Source organism: Diceros bicornis, chromosome 19, assembly GCF_020826845.1.
Source record: "Diceros bicornis minor isolate mBicDic1 chromosome 19, mDicBic1.mat.cur, whole genome shotgun sequence".
In the NCBI taxonomy this organism is placed as follows: Eukaryota; Metazoa; Chordata; class Mammalia; order Perissodactyla; family Rhinocerotidae; genus Diceros; species Diceros bicornis.
Genome location: NC_080758.1, coordinates 14,842,212 through 14,855,979, shown reverse-complemented (window position 1 = coordinate 14,855,979; position 13,768 = coordinate 14,842,212). Strand labels below are relative to the sequence as shown.

Sequence of the window (13,768 nt, the reverse complement as noted above, 5' to 3'; positions counted from 1 at the left end):
TTTCCACACTTCCCCAAACTATTTATATCATTCCCACCGTGAACCTCACTGGGTCCTAAGGAAAATCCAGAGAGAGAAAGAAGGAGCGAAACAGAGGCAGAGTCTGAAAAGTAGAGAGAAAGGAAACTGACAGCCAGATAGAAACAGAGAGGTAGGCAATGAGAAGGAGGAACAGTCGTATGTACAGAGGGGGACAGATAAAATACACACAGAGGGAACAGACATGGAGAGGGGGGTAGACAGAGGTAGAAAGAGAGAATCCCCAAATACTGGAACAAATATCTACCCAATGTGCCCATTTCACAGATTGGCGAGCAGGGCCCAGAGAGAGTTAGTGCCTTGCCCAAGGCCACACAGGAAGTTAGCGGCAGAGTCAGTCCTTGCGTGCAGGCCTGCTGACTCCTAGTTATTTTCACCACATGAGAAATATGCATCAAACAAGGTCCTGGAAGCCGCCCAAGGCAGTGTCGGGTATCCCGTGTACCAGGAGGGAAAGGGTGCATTAGGCAGGAAGGGGGCAGGTCCCCACCCCAAGTACACCCTAAGGGGCTTTCTGGTCCTCAGGGTATCTACTCCAGCACCAGGGTAAGAGGCTGACTGTGTAAGCTACCTCCCTACCCTCTACCTCTAGGCTCCCAGGCCATTGGCCCTGAAATTTCCCAGGGACTCGGCCCCTGGAGACCCAGGGGTCAGGCCAGGAGGTACCTCTCTTGAAAGTCTAGTGCCCGGCTCTCTCCCCACCCCGAGGACCCCGGGCCACGCACTTGGTGGGCCCCAGGTTCTGGAATTCCTCCCGAATCACAGCATGAGCCCTGTCTTCTGCGTCAGTGCTGATCTCAGATTTCTTCTTCCTCCAGGCCCTGAAACAGAAAGTGGGGAGGTTAGGAGTGGCCATGGCAGGAACAGCTAACTGCTCACCTACCCTACCGCCACCTGGCCGGCCCTCATTATCCCTGCAACAGCCTGCTGAGTGGGCTCCCTGCCTCTGTCTTCCCTTTCTAAAATCCGTTCTCCCCACCCATAGCCTGGATGGTCTTTTAAAAATGCGAATCTGATCATATGACTCCCAGGATTAAAATCCTTTAAGGGGTCAAACAGGCACATGAATGAACAGACAAATCAATGGAACAAAATAGAAAGTCCAGAAGTAGACCCAACCATAAACAGAGATTTTGTCTGTGATAAAGTTGGTATCTCATATCGGTGTAGAAAAGATGAGCTATTCAGTCAATGGTGTTGGACATATAGATCAATGGAATAGAACTGAGAGTCTAAAATAAACTCAAGCTTTTATGGTCAATTGATTTTGGACAAGGGTACCAAGACCATTCAATGCAGAAAGAATAGTCTTTCAACAAATGGTGCTAGCCACATGGAAAAGAATGAATGTGGACCCCTACCTCATACCATATACAAAATGTAACTCAAAATGGATCCAAGACTTAAATATAAGAGCTGGACCTATAAAATTCTTAGAAGAAAACATAGTGATAAATTTTCATGGCCTTGGATTAGGCAACTATTTCTTAGATATAACACCAAAAGCTCAAGCAAACAAAAATAGATAAATTGGACTTCTTCAAAATTTAAAACTTCTTTTGTGTGTCAATAAATAGTGTTGGGACAACTGCATGACCATTTGAAACAAAAAATGAAGTTGGATCCAAATCTCACACTGCGCCCTAAGGATAAAGTCCAAATAGATCAAAGATTTAAATGTAAAAAATACTAGAAGAAAACATGGGATTATTCTTTTATAACTCCTGTAATGGAAAAATCTTTCTAACTGAAATTGAAAATGCAGAAGTCACATGAGAAAAGATTGATAAATTCAACTACATAAAAAATTTCTAAAATATTCTGCCTGGAAGAAAGCACCATATGCAAAGTAAAAAACAAATCAGGAAAAATATTTGCAACTCATGTTGCAGAATAAACACTAATCTTTCCATATATAAAGAGTATTAGAAATCAATAAGACCAAGACCAACAATCTATTTGAAAAATACACAAACAATATGAACACACAGTTGAACAATTCACAGGAAAGAAAATACCAACGGCTCCCACGAATATATGAAAACTTTTCATATTGCCCCTCAATATGAAAAGTTGCTCAAAATTACTCAATAAAATAAATGCGAACTACTTTTCTCTTATCAGATTGGCAAAAATCCACTTTGCTGCATGGAAACAGACACTCCCATACGTTGTAAATGGGAGAACAAATTACAACAGTTCCTATGGAGAACAACTTGACAATATCTATTAAAATAAAAATGTGTTTATTCTCTGACCCAGAAATCCCTCCGATGGAAATTTATCTTACAAAAATACCTCTTAATATACAAAAATGGTATCTGTCATGGAGACCAGCCACCAGAAAATATATTGTATCTGGTTGTTTTTGCTTAAGGAAACTCTGGATGGTTACCCACGAAGCCAGTAAGTGTGGGACCTGTTTGGGGAGATATATTGGGCCAACAAGTAAATGAAGGCATGATGGTGAATTCTCACTGCATACCTCTTTGTATTGTTAGGATTTTTGAACCACGTATATGTGCAGCTTATCCAAATCAAACTAAAAAATAAATATATACATATTTTTTAAAACCCCACAATGGCTCTTTGAGTGAGATCAAACTCTCACAAGGCCCTCAATGACCTAGCCCAGGGTTTCTCAACCTTGGAACTATTAACATAGTGGGGCAGGGTCATTCTTTGTGGTAGGGGGCCGTCCTCTGCATTGTAGAATTTAGCAGCATCCCTGGCCACTACCCCTTACGTGCCAAGTAATACTTCCTCAGTTGTGACAATCAAAATGTCCGAGACATTGCCAAATGTCCCCTGGTGGAGGAGTGGGCAAAATCATACGAAAACCCCTGCCTCCTTCCCTGGCCTCATCTCCCACAATTTCCCGCACACCCTTAACTCAGTTATTTTAACCTTTATTCAGTTCCAGAACATCTCTTGCTACCTCCGGCCTCAGGAACTTTGCACTCGCTGTTCTATCTGCCTGGAATGCTCTTTTTCATCTCCATCTCTTTCCTTCCCTTTACTGAGTTAAGTCTACTCATTCTTCATATCTCAGTTCAAAAGTCAGTTGCCCAAGGAAGCTCTCCTGACCTCCCACGTAGGTAAGAGCTGTCTAGTGCACACCCTCATAGCTCACTGTTCCTATCCTTCACAGCACTCACCACAATCGCTATTCCTGCTGTGTTTAGCTGTTCATTGTTTGTCTCTGCCACCTAGAGTGCAAGCTCCCCACGGTCAGGGCATTCTCTGCCTTGCCCACCTGCTGCATCCTCAACACCTATAACAGCATCAGGCACACAGTGGGTGCTCAGCAGATATTTTCCAAGTGAAGATGGGGTCCCGGAATTGGCCTGAAACTTTTGTGTTATCTATCCAGAAACACTCTCTCCCTGGGCTTCCCTCCTCCTGCATGTCCTCTATCACAGCCTCCTTTGAGGCCAAGTCCTGAAACATGTAGACAGGAAAACAGGCTCTAGTTCTGGCTCAGTACTGGGCAGTCTACACACTCTCCCTCATTTGGTCTTTAGCGGTAGCTCATTTTTATCCCCAATCTACAAGTGAAGAAATGAAAAGCTCAGGGAGGTTACAGAGTTGCTCAAGATCGCAGAGTTCAAACCACGATTTGAACTCTGGTCTATCTGAGTCCAAAATCTGGGCTTGCTTCTCTGGGCCAAGATGGGCTTTGAACCCCAAGAGTCGCTCTGAGGAGTCCTGGAAGGCATCTGAGTCAAGGAACACCACCATCAGAGCCTTTCTGTTCTCAAAGCGTTCTCACATCTCTTTGATCCGGAGTATCTTCTACTGGTCCCATTTTACAGATGAGCAAATTAAAACCCAGGGAGGTGAGCAGACTGGGTCAGAGAATGACTTTATGACATGCCCGCCACCCCCAACCCTGAGCTGCGGCTCCTATTTCAGTATTTCCCAAATTCCAGGCGTTCATAGCCCACCTTCACAAATCTTCCTATATCCACATATCATGTGGCTCAATTTGCTTAATACTTTCCTCCAAATAGACTCACCATTTTAAATCAAGAAATGTATTTAAATAGAAAACTTTATATCACTCCCATAAATGTAAAACAAGAATCGCTTGTCATAAATAGAAAATAACCATAAAAATAAATACATGATGTTAGAGAGGCGTTCAAGTTTCTCCACCACCCTACTAAGACTTTCTCCCCAACATAAGCAGGTTGATTACTGCAAGAGCTGAAAAAGGAATATTTTTCTCACTGTATGATTCAATGTTGTTTTATACCTCGTCCTCACGCCACCCCAAATTATCTCCTGTATCAGGGCCCAGTAAAATGGGAAACACCACACTTCCTTCCCCTCTGGAATGAGTGTTTACCTTACTTACAGAACAATACTATTAGTAATTATTGATGATGGATGACACTGACTGAGGGCCTGGGCGTGGCAGGCAGGTCACACACCACCCGTATCCTCACATCCCCCGGGGGATGAGGTCTACCATGATCACCACATGAGAAGATGACATGAAATTATGACGACGATCCTATTTATGTAGGAGGAGACCGAGACTTAGGAAGGCCACCCTCTGGAGAGAAGGAAGCTGGGACTCCAACACAGCTCAGTCTGACTCAAAGCTCAAGTTAAACATGAGGGGTACCTCAGGGTCAGTCCCCCATACAGGAAGGAGATCCAGAGCCAGCCCACCAACAGGAACAGCAGCATGAGAGGGAAGGCAAAGATGAACCAGGAGCCGAAATTCACCACGTCACACTGCGGGAAGAAACTGGAGAAAAAGAGGGAGGTGAGAGCAAGCCGAGGTCAGCCAAGCCAGTGTGTGTGTGTGTGTGTGTGTGTGTACATAGAAAACTAGAAGAAATACGTGAAATGTTAACAGTAGCATTGAAGGTATTTCAAATTTTTAATTTGTTTCTATATGTTCTGAGTGTTCTATAATGTGCCTATTTCATGTCTAATCAGAATAAACTAATAAAATGTATTTTGGGAGCCAAGGCCCAGGAGAACACTCAGGGCAGCCGTTTCCCTGTGTCCCCAGGCTCCCAGCTGGAGAATCAGGACCCCATATTATTTGGCATTCCTTTTAAATCCCCTCCTTCCAGACCAGAATGTGCAAGCTTGTGCAATTAAATGTTGCATGTGATTTGCATGTAATTTGCATGCAATTTACTCGAAATCTTTCATGTTTGATATTTTTACTTGCAGCTCCAGTATTTTTTCCCTAATTTCTTTTCAAGTTGGAACAAAGTCCTGCTCATGTCAGGGTGGGCAGGCAGCCTGAAAGAGATAGCACCCGCCCCTCTCCCATTATCCACATCCCCCAACTCAGGACCTGCCCCTGGGGCCCCAGAGCCCACATCTTTCCTGTCCAACCCTGGGGATGTGCTCCAGCAAGACCTGACACCGAACACCCTGCTTCATGCTCCCAACAGACTGCCCCTTTGCTCACACTTCATTCTAACTGAGGAGACTAAAGATTGTCTGCCCAGATTGTCCCCACATCTGAAGCAGGACCGTCTTGGCTTCTGGTTTTTAGTTGCTAACCAAAAATCACGAAGCATGGCCAGGCCTTGCTCAGAAAATGGAGATGAAAAGACACCAAAGGTTTGCAGTGGGCTTAGACCAGCAGGAAAAATACTGATGCCTGGCCCCTATCCATACCTCCCGAACCAGAATTTCTACAACTGAGACCTGGGCATATTTTGTTCACCTTCCCTGGTGACTCTAATGTGCACCAACGGCTGAGAACCACTGGTTTCTATCATCAAAGCTTAAAATCAAAGGATTTTAGAACCTAAGTATATAGTGGAGGGCTAAGGTTTTAAAATTGGCTCATGAGGCAAACCATGGGTGTAACTTAAAGTTTCTCATGAAAGGAACTTTGCCCACAAGTATAGTACCCTTTTATGTACCCCAAACACTGGCTCAGGAAAACCAGCACCAGCTTTCCCTCCATCCTCCTAACAGGTCCTGGATTCTTTGGTTGAGCATCAGGTAAAGAAGTTCACCAGCATTTGGGGCCATGTTGATTATCAAATATTTTTTGTGTTGCTTGTTTGCCAAATGTTGACATTTGCATTCGTATAGATTAAACGAACATATGCTGCATTTCCACTGCAACAGAATCTTAGAAACCTTGCCTCTCAGAATTCCGGAATCTGAAAATCTTAGAAACAGAATCTTGATATACTGGGATTTTTAAAATCTTCTAACTGAGAGGTTTAGTAATGGAATTGACAAGTCGTGCTGCCCGAGAATCCTTCTCTTATTCTGACGTCCTGATAGAAGCCTCCCAGCTTCTGTTTGAACAGTTTCAGTGATGGGGAGACTTGACCTCTCGCAGGGCCTACTCCACTGCTGGCCGGCCGTGCACGTTTGCAAAGCCTCTCACGGTGCCTTACAGCCGCAGATGAACACCTCCAGGTGGCATTAGTTTTTAAAGCAGATGTCACATCGTGTCACTTCTCTGCTCTCGGCTCTCCACTGACTCCCCATCTCACTTGAAGGAAAAGCGGGGGTCCTTACAACGGCTGCCTCAGTCCGGTCTCTTGTTACCTTATCCCCTCCCACACTCGCCTTCGCCTTCTGCACTCCAGCCTCTCTGGTCTTTGTGCTGTTCCCAGAATGCTCTCTCCTCCTGTGCCCACATAACTCACTCCCTCACTTCTCGGTCTCTGCTCAAATATCACCTTATTAGTGAGGTCACACATTCCGGACCTACCTACATGAACTAGCACCCACTCCTGTCCTTCCACCCCCTTATCCTGCTTTATTTTATTTCATAACTTATCATACTGGCATACTACATATTCATTTGCTTTTCCCTTTATTGCTTGTCTCTCCACCAGAAGGGAAGTCCCCCAGGGCAGGAATGTTGCTGGGTTTTGTGCATCGCTGTGTCCCCAGAGCCTGGCTGACAGCAGGCATTTGATGCTCGTTCCCTGAATGTCGAGTGAAGGAAGAGAGGGGGGCAGCTGAGACTCCAGGGCCAGGTGGGGAACACTTGCTTTTACCTCTTGAGCTGCCCAAGCAGGATGAGGTTGGGGGCCGTGCCCGTGAGGGTGGCAGTGCCTCCGATGCTGGCGGAGTAGGGGATGGAGATGAGGAAGCCCTTCCAGATGTTTCTGCGATAGTCCTCCTCCTTCTTGGAGTCCGCCAGAAGATCCAGTGGAGCCTCCGCCTCCTCAGGGCAGTCTTTGCTTTAAACAAACCCCAAGAGAAACCATTCAGAACACATTCAGAATTCCTGGCCTCACGGGGAAACAATGGCTGAGGCGGGAGAGCTAAGTGGTTTTTCTAGAAGGTAATTTGGCACGGGCATCAAAAACCCTAAAAATGTGCAACCTTCATTTCAACTATTCTGCTCTAAGAATTTATCCTAAACAAATAACTGGGCAGGTGCCTCAGGTGTGGGTTCAAGAGACTTCACCATGGTATTAAATATAATTTAAATTGAAAACAACCTAAATCTCCATCAAGAAGGCATTAGCTGGGCCGGCCCCGTGGCTTAGCGGTTAAGTGTATGCGCTCCGCTGCTGGCGGCCCGGGTTCGGATCCCGGGCATGCACCGAGGCACTGCTTCTCCAGCCATGCTGAGGCCGCGTCCCACATACAGCAATTAGAAGGATGTGCAGCTATGACATACAACTATCTACTGGGGCTTTGGGGAAGAAAAAGAGGAGGATTGGCAATAGATGTTAGCTCAGAGCCGGTCTTCCTCAGCAAAAAGAGGGGGATTAGCATGGATGTTAGCTCAGGGCTGATCTTCCTCACACACACAAAAAAATACATAAATAAAAAATAAAAAACAAAAAGAAGGCATTAGCTAAATAAAGATGACCCTCTTTCTGGATGGAACACCAAGGCAGCTATTAAAAAATGATGATTTTGATGAGTGTTTATTAAAATGAAAGATGTCTGTCATATAAAGTGAAAAGGTAGGTAACAGTACTATTTCATTTTTTTATTTTAAAAATATTCACATATTTCATGAATATATTAATATTAAGAAAAGTCTAGAATGGTATAAGCAGAGGTGTTTTGGTGCCTTTCTCAGGGATGGCATGAGATTTTTTTTTCTCTTTTACTCTTTATGTGTATTTTCTGTCTTGTTTTCCTTGTATAGAGTTTGGGAAAGAATTAAGTTAAGAATTGTTAATTATATAATTAAAAGAGGAATGACGTCGACACAAATTTATTGATGTGAAAAGATGTTCACTACACTCCATTAAATGAGAAAGCAGCTTACAAAAAACATATATAACATTATCAATTTTTTAAATTTAACATATGCATTTATGTGTATAGAGAATATCAAGAAATAATCTAGAATGATATTCCCTTAACTGTTTTAATCTATCTCTGGGAATGAGATGTGGAGTACCTTTTTCTTTTTAAGAGTATTTTATTGACTTGTGCAATTATGAAATGTTTATAAGTGAATAAAATTAAGAATCGCTCCTGTGAGATTTCTCAAAAAATTAAAAATAGAAATACCATACAACCCAACTATCCCACTACTGGGTATTTATCCAAAGAACTTGAAATCAACGATTGAAAGAGATTTATGCACCCCTGTGTTCATCGCAGCATTATTCACAATAGCCAAGATGTGAAAGCAACCCAAGTGCCCATCAACAGATGAATGGATAAAGAAGGTGTGGTACAGATATACAAGGGAATACTACTCAGCCATAAAAAAGACAAAATCATCCCACTTGCCACAACATGGATGGACCTTGAGGGTATTACGTTAAGTGAAATAAGCCAGACAGAGAAAGACAAACACCACATGATTTCACCCATATGTGGAAGATAAACATATGGACTAAGAGAGCAGATTGGTGGTTGCCGGAGGGGAAGAGGGTTGGGGGGTGGGCATAAGGGGTAAAGGGGCACATATATATGGTGATTGACAATTAATAATGTACACCTGAAATTTCACAATGTTATAAACTATTATGACCTCAATAAAATAATAAAAAAAAAAAGAATTGCTCCTGTGTAACAAATTAATTTTTTTTAAAGAATGAAAGATACTTTAAATACCTTCTGGCTTTAATTACTACATGAGAGGCCCCTTCTCCAGATGGCAACGAAGACATGATCTGGGGTCTGAAAGGAAGACAAGGACTGGAGGCAGCTGGAGACCGATGTCACGGCCTGACTTCCAGGGCGAGAGGCCTGGTCAGGAACTGTGGCCTCCCTCAGACCTGGGGACCCAACCAGACTGAGCCTCACAATGAGAATGAGGAGCAGAAAGGGCCCTAGCGCTCGTGTAGTGCAACCCCTTCTTTGTTCAGATGGGAAACTGAGGCCCAGACAGGGGATGGGGTTTGCAGCCAGTGGACATGGAGTTCCAGAGGGTGGGGATCGGCTCCTTTCCAACAGACTCAACACAAGCTCTGCATGGGCAGATGGTCAAAATGCATGTCCAGGCTGCATGGTAGTGAGTGGCTGGGCCAATGACAGAACCCATATCTCAAAGCTGGACTCAAAGCCCCCAAATATGGTGCCAGGAAGGAGCACAGGCCATGGGGTAAGACAGTCAGACATAAGATCACATCCTGCCTCTGCTAATCCCTCCATCAGCTCTCAGCTCATTCAAAGTCAAGGCTGCGTCATTGGCCTATGAGTTCCCACATGCTGGGGCCCTCCACCACCACCCTCTCACCACCCAGCAATCTCTCCGCCACCACCTTCCACCATCCATGCACCCAGCTCCAGCCACACTGGCTTCCTATCTGCTTTGGATTCTCAGGACCTTTGCACCTGCTGGTCCCTTTGCTGAGAATGCTCTTCCCACAGAGCCCCCATGGCCTCCCATCTCCTACCGGTGTTTGCTGAAGCATGCCACCCATTTTAAAACTGCCCTTTCCCACCCCCAGCCCCCTCCCTAGCCCTCTTTCCTGCTTTCTTCTGCACAGCACTCACCAACCATCTGAATCATATGAAGTTTACTCGTGTGTATGTTTCTTGTCCCTGGGATGTAAGCTTTACAGGGCTGGGTTTTTGTCTGTTCATTGCTGTATCTCTAGCACTGCCTGGATCATCGTAAGCTCTCTATGAATGTTTGTTGAATGAATGAAACAGACCTGATCAATGCCCAGCAATGCCTTGAGCAAGTCACTTTACTTCCCGCTGTTTCATCGCCATTAGATTGAGATAATGATGACATTAACAACAAGCGCTACCACCTGTGCAGGTAAGGCCCGGCAACCTGCTTTCCCGACGTTATCTCATTTAATCTCAAAACAACCCTGTACGGTGGCTTCCAATATCATGTCCAGTTGGTAGCTGAAACTGAGGCTCAGAGAGGTTAAGTGACTTGCCCAAATCATACAGCCAGTAAGCGGCAGAGCCAGGGTTCAAAGTCAGGTCTGTGTGGCTCCAAACCTCAAAATCTTAACCACGCTGCCATATGCAAAGGACACTGAAGACTGAATGTGCCGTCGATGTGAAGGCGCTTCCTAAGTCACAGAAGTGTGAAGGATTGTGACGGTCTCACAGGATGCTTTTGCGCTTAGAGCCTCCTGACCCTGTCTGCACGCATGTCCTCCTTGACTGCAGTGTGGTTTGCGCCCTCCTGCTCTTCTGGCCCCTCCTTCCAGACCCCCCGCCTCACCAGAACTCCAGGGGTCTAACGTGCTCCCCTGCCCTGTCCACATTTGCATTTCCTTAAGGAGGCTGTGGAGGTCTGCCTAAGTCAAAGGGATGAAGGGTGGACACTTGAACATTAGGTCACTAGGAGAAAACTCTGGGACGGGAGGGGTTGCTTGCAGCATTGAATTCTTGTCCATCATCTCCTTGGATCAAGCACTGGCTCCTCTATGAATTTCACCAGGAACTCACTCTTCTGTGCTGGCAAGAAATTGCATCTCCGTGGGCACAGTGGGCAGGCCGTTTCTCCGCACAGCAGCTGGGAGGAGAGAGCATGATGTCTTTAGTGTAACGGAACGAATGGGACAAGAGGGTTCCTATCCCTGTGCAGTCAATCAAGAGGGCGTCTTCAGGTTCCCTTCCTACACCATCCATTGAATTAAAAAGAGAGGCAGTCAAAATCCCATCCTCCTGTCCCGCTCATCCATATTTGGAGATGGCCCCAGGCCTGTGGGCAGGGAGCCAGCTGCAAGGTTGCTTGACAACTCACAACTCAAGCCTAGGCTTACTTGAGCTGCCCTTGTCAAAGGGATGCTTGGGAAAGCCTAGCTATGAGTGGTAATGGATCAGCAATGGGATGGGTGACCCCAATCTTCCATTCATTCATTCATTCATTCATTCAGAAAGTATCTATTGGGCATATTCTACGTGCTATTGACTATGAGTGTGGGCTACACAGCGAATAATACAAAAAAGTCCCTGCTCCCATGAAAGTTATATTCTAGAAGGGGAGACAGACAATAATCGAATAAAGGAAATTTCAGGTAGTGATGAAACTGATGGAGGAAATAAAACTGGGCAGTGTGATGGAAAGTGATTGCAGAGTGGAGAGGGGCGCAGGTGGCCTACTGTGATCAGGTCAACAGAGAAGACATAAGAGCTGATGGCATTTGATCTGAGACCTCAGGGATAAAAAGGAGCCAATCACAGGAAGAGCTGTGAGGAGAGGGTTCAGGGCAGCAGGAATAGCAAGTGCAAAGGCCCTGAGGTGAGAGTGTGTCTGGCGTGTCAGGAGCAGAAGGGAGACTAGTGGGGCCAGAGGGGCATGGGGGTGGGGGAGAGTAGCAAGAGGTAAGGTAAGAGAAGTGGCAGGGGGTGGGTTGGATCATGCAGGGGTCTTGGGGTCACAGTAAGGACTTTGGTTTCTCCTCTGAGTCAGATGCGAGCAGAGCCAGGGGAGTGTCTGAGCAGAGGAGAGTCAGGACAAGCTCTCACTTCATTTTAAAAGCATCTCTTGCAGGGTGGCCTGGTGGTGGTTAGGTGCGTGTGCTGTGCTTTGGTGGCCTGGGGTTCACAGGTTCGGATCCCGGGTGCGGACCTACGCACCACTCATCAAGCTACACTGTGGCATGCATCCCACGTATAAAGCAGAGGAAGATGGGCACGGATGTTAGCCCAGGGCCAGTCTTCCTCAGCAAAAAGAGGAGGATTGGTATCCCATGTTAGCTCAGGGCTGATCTTCCTCACCAGAAAAAAAAAAAGTATCCCTTGCTTGATAGGTCAGTCTCCCCAGGAGCCTGCAATAGTGTTTTGGAGACAGGAAAGATTGAAAGGATTAAAAGTTCTTGCAGCTGAAACCATCACCAAGGGTAAAAGAATCCATCCCTGGGCATTGGGCTTGTGATTAGTAGCTAAACACATGGGTTCTGGGTTCAAATCATAGCTCCATCTCTTACTCTGTGACCTTAGATCAGTGGTTCCCAAAGGGGGCCGATTCTGCCTCCAAGGGACATTGGACCATGTCTGGAGACATTTTTGGTTGTCACAACTGGGGTGAGGGGGATGTTGCTGGCATCTAGTGGGTAGAGGCCAAGGATGCTGCTAAACATCCTACAATACAAAAGTCAGCCCCCGACAACAAAGAATTATCCCACCCAAAATGTCAAGAGTGCTGAAGTTGAGAAACTCTGGTTTAGATAAATCCCTTAATCTCCCTGTGCCTCAGTTCTTTAATTCATAGAAGAGAAATAATAATTCCCCTAGGGTTGTCAAGAGGATTAAGGAGTTGACCCATTTGCTATAGACTGAACGTTTTTGTCCCCAAAATTCATACGTTGAAATCTAATCCCCGATGTGATGGAATTAGGAGGTGGGGGCTTTGGGAGGTGATTAGGTCATAAGGGCGGAACTCTGATGAATGGGATTAGTGCCCTTATCAAAGACACCCCAGAGAGCTCCCCTGCCCCTTCCACCATGTGAGGACACAGCGACAAGATAGCCGTCTGTGAACCAGGAAACTGGCCCTCACCAGGTGCTGAATCTGCCAGCGCCTTGATCTTGGACTTCCTAGCCTCCAGAACCGGGAGAAGGTCGTGTGCTGAGCAGTTTGCCACAGTCCCCACCTGGCCCCCGTCACTCATCCATGGAACCTCGTTGCTGCCACCGTCTGAGCTGGAGGGCCCCAATATAAGACTTACGTGCTGTGCACAAAGCAGAGGAGGACATTCATACACACCGCTGTACACGGTAATTACCTGTAGCACGTAAGATCGGGAAGGAGAGAGTTCCACTGTTTCTTCACCAGATTAGTCACGTGAAAACATTTTATACCAAGCCTTATTTTCCTGATGATGATGACGGTAATAAAGCCAATGAAAACGAAGTTGAAATAAATAGGAAAACCAAGGTGCCGAATGTTCTTAACCTCTTACCCAGCGTCCATCCCCGTGCTTCCTGTGACCACAGTGACCCCAGTGACCACACAAAGGCCACTGCGGCAAAGTCTCCAAAGCTTCTGACTTTTCTGGGTCCAGAAATCACTAGCTAGTTGGGAGCTTGGTGCTTAAGTAAGGTCTTATTCAAATAATGCCACTCCCTGAGCCTGTACCAGGCCGGGGACTGAGGACTTGCACATTTGTAATCTTACAGCAGCCTCAGAACAGCCTGAGAGACACTTCCTCTTTACACCCGGGGAAACTGAGGCCCAGAGGCAGGTTATGACCGCGATCGAGATGACCCAATGGGTCAGCGGCAGAGTTAGGCTTGTTCCCAGGACTGTTGATTCTCCATCCGTGAGTCTCACTCCATCTCCCAGGCCCCCCCCCCTGGCGGCTCTTAGTAGGTCTGAGCCGGAGCTGCT

The 13,768-nt window shown here is 46.0% G+C and overlaps 2 protein-coding genes across 4 annotated transcripts in view; both read right to left on the bottom strand.

Annotated features, from left to right (window-relative positions):
• TP53RK (TP53 regulating kinase) overlaps positions 1–13,768 on the bottom strand; it is a 255,425-nt gene that overhangs the window by 177,062 nt on the left and 64,595 nt on the right. The window lies entirely within an intron of this gene.
• SLC13A3 (solute carrier family 13 member 3) overlaps positions 1–13,768 on the bottom strand; it is a 44,167-nt gene that overhangs the window by 22,829 nt on the left and 7,570 nt on the right. For 2 of the 3 annotated variants that reach the window (XM_058562565.1, XM_058562566.1), the window contains exons 3-6: positions 10,882–10,948; positions 7,044–7,229; positions 4,673–4,798; positions 765–860 (exon numbers count right to left, since the gene is read on the bottom strand). In XM_058562565.1, the coding sequence (XP_058418548.1) occupies positions 765–860; positions 4,673–4,798; positions 7,044–7,229; positions 10,882–10,948 (475 nt within the window). The remainder of the gene's footprint in view (positions 1–764; positions 861–4,672; positions 4,799–7,043; positions 7,230–10,881; positions 10,949–13,768) is intronic. The other variant, XM_058562567.1, reaches the window with a different exon arrangement.